General features: G+C 47.3%; 1 protein-coding gene across 2 annotated transcripts in view; it reads right to left on the bottom strand.

Moving 5' to 3' along the window:
- Window positions 1-12362: 12362 nt before the first annotated feature.
- The window catches only part of LOC117722048 (epoxide hydrolase 1), a 44275-nt gene continuing 38827 nt past the window's right edge, over window positions 12363-17810 (bottom strand). For both annotated transcript variants that reach the window (XM_034520988.2, XM_076914618.1), the window contains exons 6-9: window positions 17264-17472; window positions 14752-14860; window positions 13211-13336; window positions 12363-12789 (exon numbers count right to left, since the gene is read on the bottom strand). In XM_034520988.2, the coding sequence (XP_034376879.1) occupies window positions 12588-12789; window positions 13211-13336; window positions 14752-14860; window positions 17264-17472 (646 nt within the window). In that variant the 3' untranslated portion in view covers window positions 12363-12587. The remainder of the gene's footprint in view (window positions 12790-13210; window positions 13337-14751; window positions 14861-17263; window positions 17473-17810) is intronic.

Here is a 17810-nt window from a genome sequence, read left to right as displayed (position 1 = left end):
TGGGAGGCCTTTAGCATGGCCATAATTTGGTTTGCATTAGTTACTGATCCTCCTTTTGTGGTAAGTAACCCGCGCTCCTTCCAGATAGCAGCGTGGGACAGGAGGATATGGAAAGCATATTTGGAATCTGTGTAGATGTTGAGGGATTGTCCCTGTGCCAGCTGGAAGGCACGGGTAAGGGCTATTAGTTCAGCCTGTTAGTTGGTGGTGTGATCAGGAAGGGCCTGTGCCTCCACCACCTTGGTGTCTGACACTATGGCATAACCAGCTTTCCTGGCTCCCTCATGTAAAAAGGAGCTTCCATCTGTATACCAGGTATAGGTGGCTTGGGGCAATGTGCCCTCCTGTATGTGTGAAGGATGAGGTAGTAGCTCCTCTAAAGTTTCAGTGCAGGAGTGAGATAGGGAGTGGTTAGTATTAGGTCGAGGAAGAAGATTGGAAATATTAAGAGGTGGGCATGATTAAAAGCTGAAGGTAGAGTCTTCTATTAGGGCTACCTGGAGAAAAAGAACCCTGGAGGGAGGTAGAGTCTGTAAGCCTTTATAAGTTAGAAGCTGTGACAAATTGTGGGAAGAGAGAACAGTTATGGGCGATCCCAAGGTTAGTTTCTTTGACTCTCGAATAAGGAGTTTTGCAGCTGCTAAGGTACGAATACAAGGTGCCCATCCCTGGATGGTTAGATCTAGTCTTTTTGACAAGTATGCTACAGGTGCAAAAGATGGTCCCAGTTGGTGACCTAAGACTCCAAGGGCAAACCCCTCCTTTTCAGTTACATAGAGGGAAAAAGGACGAGTCAGGTCAGGGAGATGTAAGGCTGGGGCCTTAAGGAGAGCCTGTTGGAGCCTTTGAAAGGGCTTAGTAACAGGCTTGAGAAGAGGTTCGTGGGTGGGGCCTAATGCTGCTTCATATAAGGGTCGAGAAAGTGGGGGAAAGGAAGGAACCCAGGAGCGCAGAAAGCTAGCCATTCCTAGGAAGGATAGAATCTCTTCCTTTGTCAAAGGAACAGTTAGAGACTGAATCAGATTCTTTCTATCTAAGGTAATAGCCTTGTGGGTTGGGGTAATTGTTAGTCCCAAATAGGTAACCTGAGAAGTAGACAGTTGGACTTTAGAAGGTGAGACCCTGTAGCCCCGACTGGAAAGGAAATTTAGAAGAGCAGCAGTGTCAGCTTGGCTAATCTCTAGAGAGGGGCTACAGAGAAGCACATCATCTACGTAAAGTACAACCTTAGCTCTAGGGAGAGATAAAGAGAGCAAGTCAGAAGCCAGGGCCTGGCCAAATAGGTGTGGGCTGTCCCAGAATCCCTGAGGTAGAACAGTCCAGGTAAGTGGGGTAGAAAGGTGGGTGTCAGGATCTGTCCAGGTAAAGGCAAATATGTCCTGTGATCGGGCATCTAGAGGGATAGAGAAGAATGCATCCTTGAGATCTAGGACTGAGAAATGAGAGGTCCCTGAGGGGATAGTAGAAAGAAGTGTGTAAGGGTTAGCCACAACAGGATGGAGGGGAACCACTGCAGAATTAATGCGTCTGAGGTCTTGGACCAGGCGATAGGTACCATTAGGTTTCTTAACTGCTAATATAGGGGTATTAAAGGGAGAGGAGGTAGGGGGAAGGAGAGTTTTCCTTAGGAGGTCAGAAATGATAGGCTTAAGTCCTCTGAGGCTCTGGAGGGAGAGAGGGTATTGAGCTTGGGTGATGTACCTGGTAGAGTCCAGTAACTGGATGACAACAGGAGGATGGTGTTTAGCAACAGAGGGGTTCTGGACGTCCCAAACTCGGGGGTCTACGTGAGAAGCTGGTAAGGGAAATAACATGTTAGTGTTAGTAGGTTGACTAGCTAGAAGAAGGAGCAGAGGAACTGCTGACGGAGCAAAGAATTGGGGGAATTGGGGGAGCAAAGGAAATAGAGGCTCCCAACTTAGCTAAAATATCTCTTCCCAATAAGGGGACAGGACATGTAGGCACTACCAAAAAGGAAGGGGTGAGAGGTACACCCCTAAAAATACAATTAAGTGGAGGAGTCTGGTGAGGAAGGTAAGGTTGTCCTCCTACCCTGACAATAGGAAAACGCGAAGGTGAGGTGGGTCCCCAAAACTCCGTCAGGACCAAGTAAGTGGCCCCAGTATCCAAGAGAAAGGAGATGGGTTTTCCACATACCATAATATCTACCCGAGGCTCCTGCTAATGATAGGCGTGGTCGGGTCGAGAGAGCTCGGCCCCGTCAGTCCTCCATAGCCAATCCTAGAAGGTCAGCTGAAGGGTTTTCTGGGAGTGATGTCCCTCTGTTCTGAGCAACATGAGGGCAATCAACAGCCCAATGTCCCTTCTAATCGCACCTGGGTACGGTCCCCTTGGTTTGCTGGGGTTGGGGCAAGCCCTCGCCCAATGACCTTGTTGACCACATTTATGGCAGGGGCCATGTGGTCCTTGAGTCTTCAGGGACCAGGAGTCTGGGGTAGCGGCTGAGGCTGGTTGGATAGCCTTTGCCAGCATATGGTATTTTTGTTTTCGGGCTTTCTCATCCCTCTCATGGTACACCTTGAAGGCCAGTGCCAAGACTTCTGCCTGTGGAGTTAGGGTCCCCCTCTCCAATCGCCTAAGTTTAGCTTTTATGTCGGGGTAGCTCTGGGAAAAAAAAAGTAGGTCATCAGGAGTTACTTACCTTCCGGATTTTCAGGGTCCAGATTGGTATACTGCAATAAAGCCTTTGTAAGGCGTTCCAGAAACTGGGACGGGTTTTCCTGTTTGTCCTGGACAACCTCTTGGAGTTTTTCAAAGTTTACTGGCTTTAAGGCTGCCTTTCTTAGGCCTGCCAAGAGACATGTTATAAATCTATCTCTAGCTAAGCTACCACCTGCGGAATTGTAATCCCATCTAGGATCCTGGTCAGGAACCGCCTCAGATCCGATTGGATATGTTCCGTCTGTCTGATGAATCTGATCTGCATGCGTTTTTGCCTCTTCCCAAACTCGCCTGCGTTCATCAGGAAGTAAATTGTTAGTGAGAATCATATGAACATCATGAAAAGTCAAGCTATAAGACTGAGTGATGTACTGGAACTCTTTAATAAAGGCGGAGGAGTTAGAGGTATAGGAACCCAATCTGCTCTCTATTTGAGAGAGTTCGCTTAGTGAGAAAGGAACATGTACTCTGACAAGGCCATCTACTCCAGCCACTTCCCTCAGGGGAAGGACAGATGCTGGTTTAGGTGTCCCTGGAGGAGAAGGAATTGGAGGTTTGGCTGTGGCCCTAGAACGTGTGATAGGAGGGTTAAAGGTCGGAGCCAACACAAGGCGATTAGCTTGGCCTCCAGCTGGCATAGAGGGAAGGGAGGGGTCTGAGGAGGTTGAGTTAGTAGACTCTGAGGTATCATGGGTTTTCTGCGACGGAAGGGGGGTGGTTCGTCAGCTGGATCTAAGAGTGTTGCGTTATCTAATGGGGATTGGGGAGGTTCCATTGCTAAAAGGACCTGGGGTGGGGAATAGGCAGAACACATGGAGGGATTAGAGCGGAGGTAGATGAATGATTGGATATAGGGGACCTTTTTCCATTTACCAGACTGCTGTATGTATGTGTGAAGACCCTTTAAAATAATTGGGTCTAGGGTGCCATTAGGTGGCCATTTTAAACCATTATCTAGAGGACACAGGATCCAAACTTCATTGCAGAGATGTATCAATTTGGAAGGCCTCAATGCAGGCGTTAATTTTAGAGATCTGAGGTTTTTAAGGAGACAATCCAGTGGGGTGTCTGGGGGTGCAGCCGAAGACAATGTAGTGCCCATTGGGTGACAGGGAAGGCTTACCGAGCTAACGTATGGGCGTCCCAATAGAAAGGCGGCAAGGAATCAGCCAACAGCCTAGGTAACCAGGTTGTCACGAGGGTACCCAGGGGGTCAACGCGAACTCCCGGAGTTCAGTGGCGAGCAATTTAACCTGGTACCAGGATTTCCGGCAGCTCTGAGAGCTAATGGGGAGGGAGGATGTAAATTTCTTTCGAGGGGTGAGTCACCCAGTGGCCAATGTCCTAAATAGTGGTTCGGCTAGGAGGCTAGTCCTAGGGACTAGGCAGACAAATGGCAACACCTCTCTGCCCAAGAAAGGCTGGCCGGACCTTATTTGGACGGCTAGGGTCCCTCCCAGCCAATTAGAATTTCCTTAACAAATAAGCCGGTGTGTGTTTGAAGGCCTATGCAGTCTGATATCAGGAAAGTGGAACCACGCAGTCTGTGTGGGCCTAACCCACGCGGTGGAGCACCACATGGTGGACCACAGGCGTAGCTAATCTGCAGCAGCAGCGGAAATTGTACAGTCCGTGATAGCAGCGATGGAGTGTAGCAGCGGTGGTGGTGGCACGTGGCAGGTCTGGCGGGCGCCAGTAGCTGTTGGGATGTCAGGCCTGGTGGCGGCGGCGGCAGCAGCCGCAGCGGAGGCACTGCCAGGCCCGGTCAGTGGCGGTGGCAGTGGCGGTGGTGGCAGCGCGGTGGCCCGAGCCACGCAGCGTCTGTCCTGCCTGGCCACTGCGGTTCCTGAAGTATTCGAAGTCGGCCCAACGCACCAATGAAAGAAAGATGAAAGAAAATCCAGCCTCCGTGCAGAATAGACCACTCCAGACCACGCGGTTCTAAAGGGGGGGAGGGTTATTCAGGAGATGGGGCAAAGGTGGGGAGAGATAAGAGGTTAAAAAGAGCTCGAGTCCGGGGTCCTGCCTGTTTTATATGGGTGGTGACGTAGTATCTCCCAGGTAAAGGTGAGGTAGCTAGGTGATTTCTGGGAGTGTGCGCCTGTTGCCTCGGCAACAATGTGGGAGTCGCCTAAAAGTGATGTCACTGGGTTCGGAACCTGATACTGACAATGACAGCTTTGCCCAGTTGTCTCCTTTTGTGTGGAGTTTTGGCTATGTGAGGGAAAGCTGCACCTGAAACTTCAGAAATAATTCATTTAAAACCATGGGCCATTCTGAATGACATGATAAGATCCTCATTGTCTTGCGCCACCTTAGTCTGCATCAAACTGTACATGCTAGGTGCCTGTTACTCACCCAGTAGTGTTCGGCTGTGAGGCGATTATCACAGTACCACAGAGCTGTGTCCAAGCCTGACTTCATTTAATAACCGTCCCAAAGCTCAGGTCCAGCGTTGCTAGCAACACTGTACAGAATTTAGTCTTCACACTCAAGTGAATCAGTTGTTATTAATGTCTCACTAGGTCTCATCGTAAGTAGCTTCATCGTGAGTGTGCATGCATGGGTCAACATAGTATGTTCTAATACTTCCCTCAGCTTGAGGCTGCCATGGGGTGCAGTTTCTTGGAGAGTATTATCTTCAGTAAGTCCTAATGAAGCTAGAGTGGAGGGCAAGGTAACAGATCTAACATGAAACGCATTGTTCTCTTATGTTCTAAGTAAGATAAGAATATTAGTACTTTGCTCAAGGAAGGGACCTTGAGACTCACGATCTCAGAGTACAAAGCAGGTCTGACTGTAGTGTGTTAGTCCAGCAACCTCTACTCCTTATTTTACAGCAGCTAGTAAGTGGTATTCTGGAGTAGCCCAGAATAGCAGCCCGCGTTGACCTGCTGTAGGCTGGGTCTCAGGGTGTGACCGTGAGCGATGCACACAGACCATGAAGAAGACACAAGTCATGGAACTGAATATTCTCTAATAGCCAGGAAACAACAGCCAAAACTGACAGGGCATCTTTATACACTGAAGATTGGAATGTGAACTAATGCAGCCACCATGGAAGTCAGTGTGAAGTAGTTTCCTCAAAAAACTAAAATATGACCTAGCCATACCATTGGATATAAGCCTTGAGGAATGTAAGTCAATGCATCACAGAGACAGCCAAAACTACACAGAGAAAGCCTGTCTAAGAAAGAGGGGGAGTAGGAGGAGGAAGAGGAGGAAGAAAAACTATTACTGGAAGGCACCACAAGGGGAAAGAAGTGTGGGAGTGGCCACCTTTAATCCCCATCTGGGCTCTACAGCAACAGCAGAAAAGGTTGTTCCAGATGAGAAAAAGCTAGAAAGGCCTGAGGACTTAGAATGGCAGCCCATAGAGATGTAGTATTCTGAATTAAGAATCTAGATTCTGTTTCTTGATGCTTTAGAATAATGTCATATAATACCTTATGTTTCATTTTATAGACTTTGGAAAATTAAGATATATGTTTATGTTATTAAATAATAAAATTGATACCTACTTAAAAATTCAATGGGACCTGCTTTCGGTTCTGGAGAGGCTGATTCTGAGATTGCACATTTATTAGAGGTGATGGCAGCCTTGGTGATGTGTTTGATTGAAGCTGATGATTCTTCAACATATGTATCCAATGAAATGTAACAATTTTTGAAAATGTGGCATAAAAGTGCTACAGTTCTGTCTTACAATCCTGCAGGTCACACAGTTGCAGAGCAATGTAACAGGACTTTAAAGAAAGTGCTCATGAGAAGGAGGACAAGCATTCTCCCAGAGATCCATTACATAATGCTTTATTGACTGAAAATTCAAATGTCAACGAGACGGATAACATAACAGCTAAAATACACTAGACTTTAAAAAGGACTGCTAATTTAGATCAGCCTATGTATAGGATCACCTCAGAATGGAAGGCAGGAAATGTGTTACCTTAGGGGAAGAGAATATGCTCTTGTTTCAACAGGAAAAGATAACTATGATTTTCTTCAAAATTAATAAAAATCGGATTTGACAGAGGAAGTCGTCCTGAAGATCCTGACTGCAGACATGAAAGAAATCAAGAAGACCAACAACACAGGTAACATATTGCTGATCCCTTCATGTGAGAACAGCTCTGAGATGTGAAACTATCTCAGCCAGAACTTCAACTAACCATAGCCAAGAAGTCTTGTTGGTTCCAAAATCCTCAGGATTTCTTTCAAATAGCATAGATAAAAATTTATATTACAGTTTATTTATACAGTCCAAACTGTAGAAAGCAAAGACAGATGCCTCACCTGCTTGAACAGAGAACAGAGAATCATGTTTAGCCTAATTGTGCACATAGCACATTCCATACATTGGCTAAATGCATATATCCAGCAAACGTTTATATATTTAAAAACACCAATGCTGTTAAGAGGCCCAATCAAGATGTAGCCTTTTGGACAGGAGAAGCCTTTTGGACATCTGAGACACTGAGATGTATTCTAGGATCTTGCTCCCACCTCAGACTGCTTCATTGGCTGTTTCATCAAAGCTTGCTTCCAGGACAGCTTCAAAGCTGCTGACTCTAGTTGGTCCAGCCTCTCAGACTGTTCCAATCAGGACTTGGTTTAAGCCCTGCACTTTTATAGTACACAGAGACTGGACAACAAAGGTTACAGCTAGCTTTCTTAAGATTGGCCAATATTCCATTTTTTCTTTGGGCCTCCAAAAGAAAATGACACCCCCAGACAGTAGGAAGCAATTTTAAGAAAATGATAACCCATTCCTGTTGGGCCTTGGACAAGGTAACTCCATTTAACCTGTTAATTTCAGTCACGTAGGACAGGTAGAGGGCGTGATTAACAAGTCTCTACCTCCAGAGATTTAAATATTAATGAATTATCAAAAGGCCAGGGGCGTAGCTAATTAAGTTATTCCCTCCCCTTTCTCCCTTCCCTATAAGACTGGTCTCCCCTGGCTTTTGGCGGGGGAAGCGCATATCAGTTGCACCCACTCACCATGCCATGAACAATAAAAGCTTTGGAAAACCGGACTCCACGTGTCCATGGTCTCTCCGCCTGATTCCCAGCTTTTGGAACCCTGGAACCTTGCCGATGCAGCCGCCGGCCCGCCCACCGACAGCTGCGTGAATGTGGGATCCTCCGCTGGCGGTGCGGGAAGCTCTGGTGCCGGACCACCCTGAGACTCTATCGCCAGACTCCCTCCCTTCCCCCCGCCCGCGAGATTTCTGCCCCACAGAGTGGGTGGCTTTTTCGTTCAGTGGGTGATGTGTGTTTGTTGACATTTCTGAGAAGTTGGTTGCAAGTTGCTAATGGTCTTGGTCAGGGAGGAAACAAAGTAAGAGAGGTTACATTTGGGGATTCTCTCTTTCACTTCTTTCTTCTTTCTCTCTCATCTAATGTTAAGGGGAAAGTGGGAGGAAGGGATGAAAGAACAAAGGATGGGGATACAGGGATGAGAAGGAAAAGAGTAGAGTATTGAATCTACTTTTACACTAAAAAGCATCAACAAGCCAAATATTTTACATTTGGTATGGACTTTGTATATTGACACAGATTCAAGTTTATAATGTGTTACAACATACATACATGTTTCAACTCTTATTTAAGGTATTGTACTTGTTGCAACTCATTCAAACATGCAGTGTACAGTTCTAGTCCTTTTGAAAGCTGCTATTACAAACTGTTTAGGATAAATAAGAAATGCAAATTAGTAGTCAATCAATCAAACATATTGCTCGCTAGACACTAGTTTAGTTCATTACAAAATAAGCTCCATTTAGCTTCTTCCATGGATGTTTTTAAAAGTTAAGCAAACAGTAGATAGCTAGAAAGAAGCACAGATATACTATAGATAGATTGTTCTTCCAAAACCTCAGAGATCTGCAAAATATGCCCTTATAGATGTTTTATTAATAAAAGGCAATTCGTGACATGTCTGCTCCTGGCAACAACTCGATTCTACTTGAAAGAGGATGGTGAGCATCAGAGCATCTCCATATGGAGTCTGCTTCAAACACGTGAGGCTAGCCACCAGGCAAAGCCCTGCCTTTACTGTAGACAGACAGCTGCCTATGCTGTGGATAAAGGGGAAGCAGGGCAGCGGACTGCCAAGCTTTGCCAAGACAAGATGAGCAGTCCTTCCTAACTCCTAGTCCACAAAAAGTCAGCCAGATATTCTGGTCCAGAGGCTAAAGATGGATGCTCTGTTGATGCAGAGAAAATTTGGGTGACTTTCTAGGCAACCTGCACCTCTGTTGTTTCTGTAGTTTTGAAAGCTGCTTGCTCTGAACTTCCTGCACACTCAGGTAATGTTTAATCCTTTTCAAATCTGTGGTGGGGTTGAGGACTAGATAGTTATACTCTCACATTTAAGCTTACATTATTTGAGATCTGAGAACAACCGAAGGTCTAAGAAGATATTCTTAGGTTTTTATATGTATGCAAGTTTTGACAGAAAATGATTTATGCACAAACTAACTCCCAAAGATAAGATAGATACTGGAGTACTTTTCACAAGGCTGCCAAATACAAAAGGACTAGACATTGTGAATGTAATTTTTACTTGGTAAGTTTTCATAATTGTTATTATTGTTATAGTTTATTGATACAGGAGAAGGAACCTATTATTGGACTAAAGGGAAAAATGTTGTGGGATGGTTTTGTACAATTCATATACTGTTTTTTATTCCCAGACATCTGGTTGTGGTCTGGATGATGGGATGATGGCATGGTCCAGCATCTCTGGTCACTATGTTATATAAAATTTATTTTCATCACCTCTGGTTGATAATTACATGAGCTGATCAGCCAATTAGCTGAACAGAAAAAAATAGGATGGGTCTTCTGATTCCAGTTAGGGAGGTCACAAAGAGATGAGGAGATGAGAACAGAGAAGGACCATGAGGAGAAGATGTGGAGAAACCATGTGTAAAGAACAGGAAGATTCACCATGAGATTGCCATGATGGAGCAGCTATGGGGATACACATGGGCAGACCAAACCAGGACAGGACCAGATGGTAAGCAAGGGGACATTTTTATGGACAGTAGCAGCCTAGTTGTTTTAGAATAGCTCAGAACCTGCCCAGGTTAGGCTTGCAGCTTGTTAATAAAAATACCAAGTCTTTGTATGTTTATTTGAGATATAGAATGGGCTAGAGGAGGTGTAGAAATGTCCTGCAGCTATTTGAGAGCCAAAGTGTTTGTGTGTATGTGTGTGTGCATGCGTACACACATACATTCATATGTAAGGAAAATCCTCCAAGAATTACATTTATATACATTTATTCCTGTTTTGTTTTTAAATTAAGTTTCCATTTTTATTCCTGTATGTATATGGGTGTTTTGCCTGCCTGTATGTCTGTGCACCACATGCATGCCCGGTACCCACAGAGGCCAGACAGGGCATTAGATCTGTGACTCTTGGAACTGGAGTCACAGATGACTGAATCACCATATGGATGTTGGGAATTTGAACCCATAGGAGAGCAGGCAGTCTTCTTAAGTACAGAATCATCTCTCCAGCTGTGGTATTTTACTTTTTAAAAGCTATTGCGCATAGAGTATGAGTCCTTTCTCAAGTCTGTTATTGGCACACAGGAAAGCGACTGGCTTTATCTGTTGCTTTTTCATCCTGTGTTTCTCTGAAAGTGTTTATCAAGTTAAGAGTGTTTTACTTTATTTTTTATTGTATAAAAGTTTTGCCTGCATGTATGTTTGTGTCCCACATGTGTGCTGGTTACCCTCAGAGGCCAGAAGAGGGTATCAGATCCCCAGGAACTAGAGTCACAGATGGTTGGGGTCTGCCATGTGGTGCTGAGGGAACCAGGTCCTCCTGGAAGATCAGCCAAGGCCTCCCTCAGGGTCTTTTAAGAATAAGATCATGTATTCTAGAAATAGGGTTAGTTTGGTTTTCTTTCAAATTTGTATCTCCTTTTAGAAATAAACTCTTGAGTGCTCACACATCAGCCACTGTAGATAGTTTTGTGCCCGCCACACCCTGTGTGAGCCTGTTCCCATGTATCCACACCAGGCCATCTCTCAGATCACTGCCTGTAGAACTGGGTCTTCAGTGCAGCCACAACAGAAGTTTCTGTGGGTACTGACTGAAGCCTTGTCACTTGCTGTCTGTGGGCCTGTGTGAGGTCCTCTGACAGCCACAAGGGGACAGCAAACACTCACCCTTCTGAATTCAGCAGTCTTATTTGGAGACACCAGGACCCCTTTCCTTCCCAGGCCTCGTCTTCTTTAGCCTTCAGATATTACTACAGGGAGAGACTGAGTCTCTGAGCCCCAGAACCTCAGAGCAGTAATGGCTGCTACCCAGGGCAGGAAAGTAGCCTTGGACTTTCCAGCTGATAGCTCCTTGAGGTCAGAAACTATTCTTACAATAGTCTGTCCTTGAACAAGTCCCTGGTGAGAAGGTCTCCAGATACCATCATTACTAAAGGACATCTGAGGCCCTGACAACACCCAAGAGAACCCTGATGAGAAGGTCCACAGAGACCATCATTACCCAGGGACACCTGAGGGCCTTGAACAGTAGAGGGGTGCAAGAGGGCCCTTATTCTGAGCCCATGTCAGGGAGGAGTGTAGCTGACACACACTCGTCTCCACAGCCAGCCTGATTTCCCTTATAAAATGGGAACCCCCCAGAATGCAGTACCAGGAAGGTACTGAGGCTCTGTTGCTATCTTGTAGTAGTCAGCTCTGAGAGTGAATCCAGGTGGGTTCCAGAGCCCCAGTGCAGCCCCACTTGGGGATTTCCAGCAGGGAGTATGGGGACCAGACAGGCACCTGCCATTGCTAACTGTAGCAGGTTCCCAGCCACTGTACACATATCTCTACATATGTTGTTCTGGGTTTTCATATCATGTTACCTGGAACTCTGGCTGCATCTGAGTGGAGGCTTGAGGTCACCAGAGTAAACAGAGATATAGAGTATAAATAAAGTTCCCACTGGGCCCAGCTGTAAGACCCCATATCTATGCCCTCCTAGAGATTCTCGCAGGCTCCTCAAGTGTCTGTTTTTTCTAAGGTGGGAGGGGCAGCACCATGGGGCTCCTGGAAGGATGTGAAGACAGAGTGGAGGTGGAGAGTGGGGGGCACAGGTTAGGGGTTGGAGGGCTCTCAGTCCTGAAACTGCCAACTGCAGAAGGTCAGGCAGCCCCTTGTGTTGTCCCTAGTTGGAGTGAGGCAGCCATATTTCGCTGACAGCATCCTCAGTGTTGCCCTTTGGGAATGCATAAGGCATAGGATTATGACAGGGAAGTCTTCTGGGTTACAGAAAGAGACTCTGGTGAGGTGGAACAGAGCCAAGCAAGGGGGGAATCATTCCTTCCACCTCAGCTGAGCACCATGGGACCAAACAGTTTGCAGACCACTCTGGGCTCATTTGGAGACATGGCTGGGCCTTTCTCACAGACAGTTGCCAGCCACGCAACCTCTGCTCCCAGTGCCCTGTGTGCCGTGAGTGGCTCAAGAGGTGCCTAGTGTAGCATGGCCTTGACTGCTGGTGGCACCTAACTGTCCCTCTGCCCTAGGCAGCAGGGCCAAGCTCAGAGGGCCCAGCAGGACTCTCCAAGACCTGCTTGGGATGGGGAGCACATGGCAACACACGTAGAATGGAAGGCCCATGTGGGTATTGAAGAAACACATGGCATTTGAACCACACACTCTCAGAAATAAATCCATTCATTATTAAAGCCAAGTAGCTTAACACAGCTATACAGTGGTGTGAAGCATATGGGGGTGGTAAGAGGTGACTTGGTGGGGTTTAAGTCTGGGTCCCCCAGTGTGGTCAGGGAACAAACTTATTCCTCACAAAGGGGTCATCTTCCATAAGTGTGACACAGGAGAAACCAGGGCTGCTCCTAAAGCCATGGTTGGTATCTAGTGTCATTACTGCAGTTCAGCCAGGGACACAAACTTGCGGATGTCCTGGGCTAGAAGCTTAGGCTCTTCAAAGGCAGCAAAGTGACCCCCACGTTCCATGTAGGAATAGGAGATGAGTTTGGGGTACTTGACCTTCACCCACTTTTCTGGGGCATGTAGTATCTCAGAAGGGAAGGCTGAATAGCCGGTGGGCACAAAGACCTTCATCCTGTGGAGAAGAGAGCTGAGGTGAGGGGTTGTGTTTCCTGTTTCCAGAGCAGACTCTCAAGGCCTGAGGAGGACTCAGCTGGGTCAGATGAAGCCATGATGTCAAGTGCTATCACTACTCTCCTGTTACAGTCTCTCCTGTTCATTCATTAGGGACCTACTCTGCAGGGAGCATCACCCAGGCAGGCCATGAGAAACCTCTAATGCCTCCCTTGCTGGGCTATCGCTTTGCTCTCAACTGAAGGTCTCTATATAGGTCTGTGAATCCCAACGTGCCTGACAGTAGGCCAGGACCTGAAGCAGTGGATACTCAGGTTGTCTGGAATCTTTCTCACCTTGCCATCAAGCCTTCTCTGAGTTAAAGGACAGATGGTAACTATCCTCCAGCCCCAGGGGTCCCCTCCCTGCTCAGCCAGGATTACCTCTCATGTCTATGAACCATGATTCCCTGGCCGAAGTTTTCCTTGTAAAAGCGTTGGGAGGAGACAATGGTTCCTGTCGTCCAGTAGATCATGATGTTAGTCAGCAGATCTTCCAGGGAGAACTTCCTGGGAAAGCACACGGGAAATCCAGGCTCAGTGAAAGCTCTGGCTGTCAAGAACAAAGGGCTGCCCACTTCAGGGTCAGCACATCAGAAGATGCCTAGCTCTCACCTGCTGGGAGCCCAGGGAAGGACTGAAGACTGATACCTGCCACTCAAGGGTGTGGCCTTCCACAGAGAACAGCTCCAGCACTTCCAGGTAGCTGTCCTTGCTGTAGAAGAGCCATTGTGCTGGGCTTTAGCCTGCCCACTGCACATGTTCTCATCCCTTCTGTGCCATTCGCTGAAATCAGTGTTTCAGGCCTATGGTCTTCTGAGTCGTAACTGTGACAAGTTATAGCCCCAAATATCCTCCTAACCCTGGTGGCCCATTCAGTCCCAGTACTGACTCCTCCAAAGGTCTCATCATTGCGTATGTTCTGATGGGCCATGAGTCGACCACAGCCCAACCTTTTCCCACCCTTTTTGAGAACATCTTAGTCCAGAAGACACAATGCCCACTGTGTTTGTGGCTAGAATTTCAAGGATTTTCTGCCCGTCAGGAATTGTGATCTGCCAGTGAATTACCCCGTCTGCCTCCTTGGCCATGTTAGCCCCTCTTCCCTGGGATGGCTGCACTCTCTGGTCTAATGTTACCCCTTTTCTGCCAGCTGCCCTCCCCACCCCACCTCTACTGCTATCCCTTCTCAGTCCTGCACCCTGAAACTGCTCATATTGCTTGCATCTGTAGGACTGAGGATCTTATTGGGCTCTGTCCTCTTTGTCTGTCCCTCTGTCCTTTTCTGTCCCTTCCCTGCAGACAACAAGACTTCCCAGCATTCTTAGATGCTGCTATTCACAATTTCTGTGGTATGTACCACGGATCAACCTGACCACAAGGAACTAACTCTTCCATACGCTATCTTCCCCAAGCTCTACCTGTGTGGATCCAGGCTCTGAATGCACCACTGACTCGGATGCCTTGCAGTCTCTGCCTCTCGGTGTGACAGTGCTCAAAAGGAGCTTGGCACCAGACTAAGCTCCTGTGATACAACACTGTGTCAGTGGGCAAAGCATTTCACCCTCACGCTCATGCCCCCTCAGAGCTCTGTCCCTTCCCATTGCTCGCCATAAAACTCACAGGCTGTATAGGTCCCAAGTGACAGGGCTCAGCTTTTCTGCTGTAAGGGTATCTGCTGCTGTGGGGACTTCCTGACACATGTGTTGTTTCTCATCAGCAAGTAGGGGACTGACCAAGTCACTGTCCCTTCTTGTGTCTACCTCCCCATTCCCTACAAGGCTATAGAGTAAGAGATGCACAAGCCAAGCACTGAAGAAGCTTGCTGGCTTCCCCCATCGGGTGCCTGGAGACAGGGATAGAATGTCAGGCGAGAGAGGCAGAGCCTGGGGATCAAGTCTGACAGAAAGGTGGTGGAGCCTCACCTCTCCAGGCCTCCATCCTCTAGTTCACGGTGTTCTGACTTGGTCCAGGTGGAGAACTTTTCTAAGATGTAGGCAGCCAGGCCCACGGGAGAGTCATTCAGAGCACAGCCTGGATGGGTAGGAACAAGGGAGAGATTCAAGCCTGGCCCCAGAAAGTATGTGACTCCAAGAGAGAGGTGTGTTGGGGGCCGACTTTTAGCAGAAAGCGGCTATCAGCTTTGCAGCCATCTTGAGCCATATACCCTGACGTGAGATTTGGATTACAATAGCCTACAACAGCTGAGAACACTCCGATAATCTTGGTTTAGATACCTTGAGATTAAAGGTGTGTGAGATTAAAGTGTGTGAGATTAAAGGTGTGTAATTTAAGAGTATAACTTAGAAGTATAGAGATCAGAGTTAGAGACAAGACCTAAGGGCATGATTAAAGGTGTGACCAAAAGGCGTGGCTTAGAAGTGAGACATATAAAAGGCAGAGGCAGACGGAGAGAATCAGACTGAGATCAGATTAATCAGACACATCAGACATTAGGTAGAGTCTGCCCTCACCCTCGCTCTTGCTGAACCCTGACCCTCGGAACGGAGCGACAGCTTGGGCCGGGATACAGTGGCCGCCCAAATGTGGGTTGGCCCGGGCCTCAACATTTTGCCTGGGCCACGACATATTTTGGCCGCCCCAATGTGGAGCTAGTGTGGACCCCAACAGAAGTGTGTGGGTGCCACAGAGGGGCAACAGGTACAGCTGTGTACCCTACATCTGGAGCCCTGGCCTGAGTATCGTCATCCAGCAAGTGGAGATCAAGATTCCCTATGATCTCATAGGATTCAGACCATATGGGCTCTATCTTGGTGTAAAATCGATAGTTAACTACAAATAAATATTAATAGACCCATGAGTTAAAATACAATTGCAGTCATTGGAAGAGCAGGGGCCAGGGGTAGTCACTGGATGCTTAGCATCAGTGAGGCTCCAGCTACCATGACCAGCATTAAAAATCATGGCTGGGATAACAGCACAGAAACCTCACAGGAGTCATGTGGAGCTAAAGGAGCAGGAACACAGAGTCCATGCTGTGTGGCTTCAGTCCTCGAAGGATGAGTACAGGCAACATGGCCCTAGGACCCCTAGTTAGGGGAGCAAGGGGGACTGACTATACAGCTCCTGAAAGAGGTCATCAACTGTGTCTGGGCACATGGGGACCTGTGTTTACAACATGTGTAAGGGACAATGCTGGCAAGCTCTTCTGGGGAGTGCAGCCGGAAGGCAGGAGAGCTGGAGACTGACCTCTGTGTTGTAGTTTGTATTTTTTACACTTCCAGTCATAGCACGGATATCTGCCTTGTAACTGGAAGGAAAGCCTGACTTTATAAAGTGCTATTATGATCAGTAGCTGTCCTTGCTGTGGGCCTAGAGCTACCATGGGAACTGTGGGAGACGCCACAGTGGGCAAAATGACTCCCAGGTGTCCTCTGAGTGGACCCAGGGGACAACCAGAGGACATCAGACAGTCCTTGGATCTTCTAGGGCAGGAATTGTCAAACTGTGGGTCGTGACCCCGTTAGGGTTAAGTGACCCTTTCACAGGGGTCACATATCAGATGTCCTGCACATCAGATATTTACATGACAATTCATAGCAGTAGCAAAATTGTAGTTATGAACTAACAAGAGAAATAATGTTATGGTCGGGAATCACAACATGAGGAACTGTTTCAAAGGATCTTAGTATTAGGAAGGTTGGGAACCACTGATCTAAGAGTGGTCCCAGCGGCTTCATTACAGCTCTGTGAACAATAGAAAACCAGGAAAGGACAAATGATTCTGGCCTATCAAGAAAGAACACATTTCTTTTTCAGTAGTTTTTTTTTTTTTTTTTCCTTCTCTACTGGGAGTGAGACTTAACGAGGTTTAAAGTAAGTGCTCTCCCATTGAGGTGCCTCCCCAACACATTTCTCTATTTCTGAAACAGGGTCTCAGCCTAAGGCACACAGGCAGGCCTTGATGTTCTGGATCCTCCAGAGCAGCTGGGTTACAGACCTTCCTGAGGCACTAGGCCTCTGTGTGTCACCAGGCCTGGTTACTCTGGGGGTTGAGTCTCATCTTCAATAGAGAACAAATTTGTATTCCCAAAACCTTTGAACAAACTATTGTTTGTTTTATCATCTATAATTTTCTTTATAAACGAAAATTTTTAGTTTCTTTTCTTTTTCTTCCCATGTCTCCCCACCCTCTGCCAACTCAAGAGTCTTGCTATGTAGACCAAGATATCTTGGGACTCACTGTGTAGACTAGGCTAGCCTAAAACTTGTGGGGTTCCCCAGCCTCTGTCTCTCATACATGGGATTGTAGCTGTGGTGAAGGACAGATCACTTGTCACTCAGTGTGATGTCCTGGGTTCAGTTCTCAGTACAGAAAACAAAGATTTCTGCTTCCTGGTCAGGGGTTTCTTGCTGTAAGCTGTGTTCTCAGGGGCAGTGAGATTCCCTCGGGGCCCGCTGCCCTGGTGTGCTTACCTACAGTGTCTGGCTTGGTGGCCTGGATGTGCATGTAGCCACTCTCCCTCATGATGCTGTAGAAAACCTTCTCCTTATAGGGGTACAAGAGCTCAATATCCTTCTCAGTGTAGCCAAGAAATCGCCCAAAACGTTGGCCCAGGAGAGGGGTCAGGGAGTAAAGACTTCTTGAAATGAGGGCCATGTTCAAGTGCAGGCCTTTCACGTGGCTGTGGGCAGAGGAATGGGCACAGGTCAGCTTGGCTGCTATGAAGCACAGGAGTAAGAGGAGATGAAAGAGGAAGGGAGAGGCCACAGACCTGAAGAATACAAGCCAGCCTCCTTCAGCCCCTGTCTCTCTGGAGCATCCACCGAGTTGGAGGTAAGTGGTTGGGGAAGAGTAAAGTGTTCTAGAGTGTTCTTGTCTTCAGGATGTTCTAGACCTTGTCCCACATAGACTACTATAGACACCTTCCTGTGCTTCAGACAGCTGCCACAGCTATCCCAAGGGTCAACATGCCTTCTCTCACCCAATGAGGGAAGATCTGTTTTCTCTGTCCCAGGACCA

The sequence above is a fragment of the Arvicanthis niloticus genome, chromosome 16 (assembly GCF_011762505.2).
Source record: "Arvicanthis niloticus isolate mArvNil1 chromosome 16, mArvNil1.pat.X, whole genome shotgun sequence".
In the NCBI taxonomy this organism is placed as follows: Eukaryota; Metazoa; Chordata; class Mammalia; order Rodentia; family Muridae; genus Arvicanthis; species Arvicanthis niloticus.
This window is presented reverse-complemented; position numbering and strand designations above follow the sequence as displayed.